Source organism: Perca fluviatilis, chromosome 8, assembly GCF_010015445.1.
Source record: "Perca fluviatilis chromosome 8, GENO_Pfluv_1.0, whole genome shotgun sequence".
NCBI classification, from domain to species: Eukaryota; Metazoa; Chordata; class Actinopteri; order Perciformes; family Percidae; genus Perca; species Perca fluviatilis.
The window spans coordinates 9,387,190-9,395,324 of NC_053119.1; the positions used below are offsets into that span (position 1 = coordinate 9,387,190).

General features: G+C 39.1%; 1 protein-coding gene across 1 annotated transcript; it reads right to left on the reverse strand.

The window, feature by feature from the left end:
• Nucleotides 1–3,828: 3,828 nt before the first annotated feature.
• Nucleotides 3,829–7,586, reverse strand: admb (adrenomedullin b). The gene is made up of 5 exons (XM_039807677.1): nucleotides 7,441–7,586; nucleotides 6,947–7,062; nucleotides 6,212–6,340; nucleotides 5,605–5,843; nucleotides 3,829–5,290 (listed from the first exon to the last, which is right to left on the reverse strand). The coding sequence occupies exons 1-5, from the start codon at nucleotides 7,567–7,569 to the stop codon at nucleotides 5,247–5,249; spliced, it is 657 nt and encodes a 218-aa protein (XP_039663611.1). The 5' UTR covers nucleotides 7,570–7,586; the 3' UTR covers nucleotides 3,829–5,246.
• Between the last annotated feature and the right edge of the window lie 549 nt (nucleotides 7,587–8,135).

The following is an 8,135-nucleotide window of genomic DNA, read 5'->3' on the forward strand; positions in this document are numbered from 1 at the left end:
AAGTGCTGGAGGAAGCTTGTATTTGCACCACTTTTTTCAAACGCATTGAAACTATGTACTCTACAGGCCACACCCCTCTTTGTCTATTCAGGATGTTCTTTGTGCAGGCAAAATCTCTAGATTGCACAATAATGTGCATAAAGGACCTGTGTCTGATACTATTTACAGATATAATAATAGTAATTTTTATCTCAATTTTAGGCTGAGCTAATGGTCAGGGTTTTCCCTACACACGTAAAAAGAGAAGTAAGTGTTGCCAATCACAGGAGAGGAAGTTGAATTCATTAAAGTTTGCCTTAACTTTAGTGCTCTTGTGACACAGGTCAGGGTCCGTTTCACCCTGACATGGTTGCCTGCGCAAAGATATCTGATGCTGAAAGACCCAGTGGTGCCTAGTTACATCACTGATGATAAACAACTTGTGATTAACTGTCATATCTACTTCATTGTCTAGTTACCTTACCTTATCAAAACTGTACAGCAGTGTTGAGAAGGTAAATCCGACCTCACTCTCAATTACCTTTTGAATTCTCATCTACTTAGGGCCCTATCTTGCACTCAGCGCAATTGCCTTTGTACACCGACGCATGTATCATTCCTATTTTGCACCCGACGCACAGCGGACTTTTCCCTCCACAGACGCACGTCGGTAAATTAGGGAATGTATTTGCGCTCCCGGGGGCGGTTCAGCGAAAAGAGGAGGCGTGTTCCGGCGCAAACGTTACTTTGTGCTATTCTGCAGTTTCAGAAAACAATTCCGCCACTGACCAGGAAAAACCTGGTCTAAAGTCAGTGGCGCTAGTCTAAAGTCAGTAGCGCGTTATTCAGATGCTATTTTAGGGGCGCATGCTTGGCCATAATGTAGCGTGTGCACAACGCGCATACACTTCTCTCATCTACAGCAGTTCCCATTTTTGAAAACCATACATAATTACAAAGGAAAATATTACTGAAAATGCGCTTCATGTGTTTGGATAGATCAGGAGGCACTTACAGTCCTCAAAATGTCACAGCATTCTTTGTGGCTTGTTGTGTTTTACACATTTCCATGAATCATGGATGTGTGGATGACATAAATGAGGAAATTAGAGGACTTAAGGAGACGTGATGTTGAACTACGGCGGGATTGGACACTCCGGCGGAATCTGGTCCGGGAGTAATGCGCGATGCGCTCCTGATGGAGCGGGTGGACGGAGATGGAGTGGGAGGAAGAGGAAGGGGCACAACAGGTGCAGGTGGTGCGTTTGGAGGCCCACGCTCCATTGCTGCAGCAATCCTCTCCAGACTTGAGGAGATGCGCCCGAGTGGCCGCAGCAACATCGCCACCCAGCCAAGACGGGCATTTATTACTTTGCCGCATCTCGCATCGGCAGCTCCCGCTGGCGTGCGCCAGGCAACTCGCGCATAATAGCAATCCGCCATGGAACAAGCGCCCTGCTCTTAAAGGGAATGTGAGATGACGCTCTGATTGGTTTATTGCACGTTACGCCCAAACCACACCTAGCTACTTCAGACCAACCCATTTTAGATTTGCGTCGGGCGCAAGAGTCATTTATCCCGCCGGTATCATAGCAACAGCGCCCGAGATCCGCCCACAAAGCTACTTGCGTTTTGCGTTTCATACTTGCGTTTCAGATCGTTAAAATAGGACCCTGTGAGTACAAATGCTGGCCTACTGATACTGATGCAGTAGGTATAAAGGGATTATTAAAATAGGTAAAAGGTACTTAGAATAGCTTTTCTAAAATTTGTTTCGGAAAAGTTTGCTCTTTTGTATATATTTGTTTTCTGTATTTATTGTTTATTTCATATTAATGTTCAATATGTTTGCACCAATCACCAAGGCAAATTCCTTTTAAGTACTTACTGGGCAATAAACCTTACTTCTGATTATTGTCAATGTAATGAATCCTAACAAACATCAGTGGTACATTTTTTTTTTTCTCCGGACTACCTGCAGTATCCCATGCAAGTTGGGGCTGGAGTGGTGGAGTGAAGCTTACAACACCCCCATCTGGACAGAAAAGGAAAGTCTTCCATTAGGATGGTCTCTCTCACGGCCCCTGAATGGCTGGATGAGAATTAGAATTTTGTATACTTAAGCCTCAACTTTTCTGTTACAATATAAAAAAAAAAGAAGTATATTGTTTTACAATTTGTTTTGTTTCATATTTTAATAAAGACAAAAACAGTAGCTAACAGTAAGTAGCCACAATGTTTCTTGTTGCTTTCTACTGGCTCTCCAAAATAGGCACAAAAAATTACAACATTTGCCTTATACTCTGATGTATAATTAGTATAAGACTCGGTTCCTCCTCCCTCGAAGAGTCTATTTTTACAGAAGTTTTCAAAGTAAATGAGCGCCACTTAAAATCACAGCAGGGATTTCTATGGGAGTTCAGTACATGTCATGCAGACCTTACATACGACTAGACAAAACATTTGTCACACTTTTAGTTGTAATTATAAGTATAGCCCAACTGACAGGATTATTAAGTCCAATACAATTACTGATATTTAAAGGTCCAATGTGTAGGAATTTCTCCCATCTAGCATTGAGATCATATATCGTAATCAACTCTCTCGCATCACACAGTTCAAAGAGCGTATTACAGCTACGGTAGCGTTCATGCTTCAAAAAGCCGGTCTCTTGCTCTTTTCAATATTCTTTTTCTTTTTCTGGGCGAAGAAGAAGAAGACTACTGTTCTTGAAATTTGGATTTTGAATAAGTGTGGTCCTCCATGTTTCCTTCTTCAAACTTGCCAGGGCCAGGAAGCTACGATACCCGTTAGCAGCATTAGCAGCACCTGTGAGTTTATCATGTGACAGCGAAAACACGAAAGGCGGAGCAGTATGTCCTGTATGTCCCTTACCGGCTAACGTATTTCAAGATGGCGCATGAATATGGAGCGTCTACTCCAGTTAATGCAAATGTAAAATTTCAAGCCCAAAGGAATACTTGGAATTGATGGTGGAGGTAAATAGTCATGAAAAAGGACAAGTTTGTGAACAGGCAACACAGATTTTGATAATGAACAACTAAACACGTTACACACTGGACCTTTAAGAGTTTCAAAAATTACTAGTGGCACATTCATCGTCTTTCAAAAAAACACAACATTAACATAAACACAATCTTGTCATGGATCCCTTACATTAGTTTTTTTCTTTTAAATAATTGTGACCAAGATACATACTGAGTGAATACGTTGCAGTTGAATAATCACTGTGTCAGTGCTCTCTGGTGGACAAACTATTTAATGGAGACAACCCTTACTTGTGTTGTCTTCCCGTCAACCTTGAAAAAAACACTTTTTCGACGTTTTTGACGCCTTTTTTCACAGTTTGTTTTTGCTTTTTCCAACGTGTTAAATTTTTCTTCTACACATTTTCAACGCTTATTTCTACGTCCCATATTTTCTGATATAAAACAAAAATGAAAACGGGTCAATTTGACCCAAAGTCAACCCAAGGGTTAATTACCTCAAACCTAGTTTGGCTTTTCTGTACTGCATTGTGCAAATGTAATGGTTACTTATTTCTAAATCTACGGATATAATTGCCATGGCAGATTTATCAGCTTACCTCTAATTATGAGTAGGAGATATCTGGACTTTTTGAGAGCTACAATATCTCCCACTTGGCATAAAAAACTAAGAAATGCTGAAAATGTATTGCATTAAATGGTGCCTTGTAGATTATATGTGTTTGGTGAATTGTTCAGTTGACCTAAATAGTTCATAGAGCTGCATTCATGTTGTTTTAGTTATTTAAAAAGTGATATAGATGTTGCGTTTTATGGATGGACTTCACAAAGAGAAGGAACAAACAGAAAACTGGATTTTATTACAAACAAAAATTGCTGAAAATATTTTTGATTTACATTTGAAGAAATTAGAAAGTGATTTACATAAACCATTCATTTTATGTAATCTTGTTATTCCGATAGGGAGTTTTGGATGTTTTAATGAAAATAACCAGATTAATGATTACAGGACAGTGTGACCACTCTAGACACTATCAGTGGAGGTCAAATTCCATAGTGATTCATTTCTTTATCTGCTCTAGTCATTTAAGTGTTCCTGATTTGGAGCGGAGCACACTGTTCCTTTCTCTCCATTCATCAAAACTTAAATTCTTCGCCGAAAGATAAATGTTGTTGAAATGCTGTGATTACACAATTTTAGGAACATGTACAAATTCACTTTCAGTTCATGTGTGTTTCTTTGAGAGCGTGCAGCTGATAAACCATGTCTTATTTTTAGAATGGAATGTACACCACTGTAGACTTTATAACACTCAAGAGTTAATCATATTTTCCTACATATACCAACATAAACGGGCACATAAACTGTCAGTGTGCACAAACAGAATATTTGATATTAGGTCACCAAATAACATCAATCACAAGTTGCTTCAAATTCTTTTCATTGCCAATACATTTTTTTGAAAACAAGGACGTCGCAGCCAGCTGAAAACCATTACAGTTCCTGCCACGTTCACCACAACAAGACCATAAATCATGTTACCTAATACCATGTCAAGTAATTTCAGCTGGACTGTGAGTAAATTAGGATTTATTACATATAAATAAAGAAGCCGATAAAGTTCTAAAATGAGATGAAACATTTAGCATGCTTTGTTGATTTTCAAACCGCTTGGCCTGCATTTGTTATATGTATCGTACTGTAACGCTAGATGGCAGCACAACGCTTTTACTTGTACTTCTATCATCACTCTCCAAGGCCAAAAACTAGATGACTACTTTGCAGTTGTTCTTAGGCTGCTATGTAAGACTTTCAACATATGTATTTGAAACATCTCTAATGTGGATAGTTTCCAATAATGTATAATCATCACAATAATGTTACAAAAATATAACCCATAAGTCAGTGAAAAGATAGTTAATTTACATGAATAAAGGACACAGTTAAGATACATACTTCATTGAAGTCAAACAATAATAAAAGGGATGTTTAATATGTATTTTGGCTGTATAAAAATATAGTTGTATACTTAAATATAAGGTAGCTTTATATATCCTTATATACAAGCGGATAATTATACATTTTTGTATATAGTAGTAAATATTGTTTAAATTGCACTTCACAAGCAGTTCACAACATGAAGTTCACTTGTGAAAGGATCTTGCACGTGGCGGTTTGGGACTTAGTAATGTCGGACAAAATCCTCCCTGTCGCGGCCTCGGTTCCTCTTCAGTTTACGGGTATTTCAGAGAAGATCTTCAGAAATTGTCTTCTATCTCAGCTGCCAAGCTCACTTTGGAAGCTGAAGGAGAAACGGACATTCTTGTCAAGTTTCACAGGTCTGACTTGATCCATAAATCACACACTTGCTCAGACACATTGAAACCTGCACCTAAGCATGCTCAAATCTATTATTGAAATCTCGCTTTTATCCAGAGTGACCTGAGCAAATGTTCCTCTGATGGACTGTAAAGATGAAGCTGTGGAATAAAACCTTTGAAGGGACTTATCTTGATCTGCTGTGAGCAAATAACCCCAACAAGGATTCTCCTTTGCACTTCCATGCCTGTCTTTAGGCCACTATGCGTGTGCTTTTATGTCTGTGGACTCGCTGACCAGCTTCAGTGCTCCGTCTTCCTGTCTGCAGGGTGAGCTGAGCGACATCCAGGAGTGAGCGGCGGCGGCGGCGACCATAGCCTGTTGAGCCAAGCTTGTTTCCAGGGGCATTGGCCTCTTTTTGCTTGTTGTTGATCTGGTGCAGTCGGTAGAGCAGGTCGTGGTATGAACATGTGACTAGGACGCAACCGGATGATTTGGTTGATGTTGACCTCTTGCGTCTGATATTTAGCCCAAAGCTGGAAAATAAAAAATAAATATTTATGCTCTATTTTCGGACTGCTTTCCAGGGTTGTTAAATCTGTCCTGACCTTAAATCCAAATTATCATCAAGATTTATCTAAATTCATGTAAGTTTATCAGTGCAATAGAGAATACATCATCCACTTTCTTCAGTTGTCATAAACATATCTTGTTTCTCACATGGTGGACATTTCATTTTGATTTCATTTAGATTAGCTTTGGGGGTCCCCTGGTAGCTAATGGTTGGAAGGCACACCAGCTGATTTCATACACTTTTGTCTCTCTCCATGTTTACTATCTATCTCTACACTGTCAGTCATCAAATGAGAGCAAAGCACCCTCAAAATGCAACCTTTCTTGTTACCTTGATGGAGGTGAGACATTTTTTGCAATCTCGTCCTGCTGTGGTCCAACATCAGAGTGCTGCTCATTGGCTGTCAATAAGCTGTTGCACAGGTCTCTCTTTATACGGCTCTGCAGCCTTACTCTAAGCCTGCCACAAAGAACAGAATAGGTTGGATCATTAAACATTATCATCTTTATTTGCTTTCAGAAAATTATAATAATATGATGCAAGCACAAGCAAAAATTGCCTGCCCGATAGATCTGCCAGCTTGATATATAGCCTGATGTTAGCTTATCACAGATATATCAGTATCAGCATTTATCTCTAATAAGAAACAATAAATTGTATTACAGGAAGGTCAAAGACATGTTTGAAGTAGTTTAGTGTTTCTATTACATAGTTTGTCCACTGGAGAACAGTTTAAAATGCCTCTCACAACAGATCTTTATCGCTATTTTGTAGTAACCAACTTGGGGATCCTTATCAAACATGGTTTCTTTGTGTTTGACCGATATATAGTTCAAATATCCATCAGTATCGGCCTAAAATATCCAGTATCTGTCAAGCTATAGCAAAACTGAAATTCTCTGTGCTATTTTGTTAATTTGTTCTCATTTACTAACAGACATAACTTGATATGAATGCCCCTTGAGTAATTGGGGCAAGCACCTGATTTGAATGTTAAAGAACAAGAAAATTTTTTTTGTAAATGAACACAGTGTTCTCAGAGTACTTGTTGATCAGGCAGCTCACCTTTTTTTCAGACTGGTGTTGAGCTCCCCTGTGGCATCCTTCACCAGTGGCAGGACAGTGGTGAAAACACAGCAGCAGATGACAGTGTGCAAGACTAATTTCATTTTGGCTGGGAGCTGTCATGTTGTAAAGATAAAGAAATAAAATTGAGGAGGTTAGCTCTGAACTGCTGCCACAACTTGTGATTAGTTTAAGACAGCATTGAATAGCCGTTGTAGCTGCAAAACAGGGTAGTTACGACTCACAGTCTGCTGCTTTGTCAATTACAAGTCAGTAGTAATGGATTTGTAAGGCAGGTTATTGAATAAACATCCAAATGAAGATTTTTACTCAACTCCTGGTTCTTCAAACTCATAACCCAAATTTCACAGGACATCCATTTACATTCTTAAATACCTGAATAATTAGGTAAGCACTTAAGCAATCTTTTAAAAAATAATCTTAAACTTAAAATTTCTTGAACTAATCTCAAAATTGTGGAAAAAATCACTTACCTCAGGCTTGAGCTTGTAACTTAATATAGAGAATTTCTGATGCACATCCAAGCTTGTTGTGTGCTCTTTAACAGTTAAGAATAACCACTTAATGTAAGTCTTTTCCAAGGTTGTAAACAAGTTTACCATGAGTTGAAGTCTGAAGTTTACACGGCTAACATGAGAGGCTTTATAGAGGGAGGAAGGGAGCTGTACCTGAATGCCAGACCCAGTGGGAGGGTCTCTGGGACAGTTCATGTCAACCCCGCCCACCCCACATGTAGACACTAAATCCAAAAACATGCGTGAGATTATAAACTAGGGGTGTCACGGCAGAGATGTTCACAAGTCATTTTTTGGAAGTCAAGTCTCAAGTCTTTGAGGGGCAAGTTCAAGTCAAGTCTCAAGTCTTTTGCCACGAGTCCAAGTCTCAAGTCTCTGACCATCTTATTTGTCCCTAACACTGTATTGTTAAATCTTATGAATTCAAAGCATGTCCTGTAGCTACCATCCATACAGTACAGTATCTTAATAAGTTAATTTTATGGGGTCTACTTAACACATCCCTCTAGCCCTCGGACCTGGTGAAATATTAACCTAAGTCTGTCACATCATATGGATACAACTATAAAGATACAATTTCCCTGCTCCCAGCATTAGCACAACACTTTGCGATGGTTAGCTTGTTACCTGTGATGATATATGCTAAATGTCAC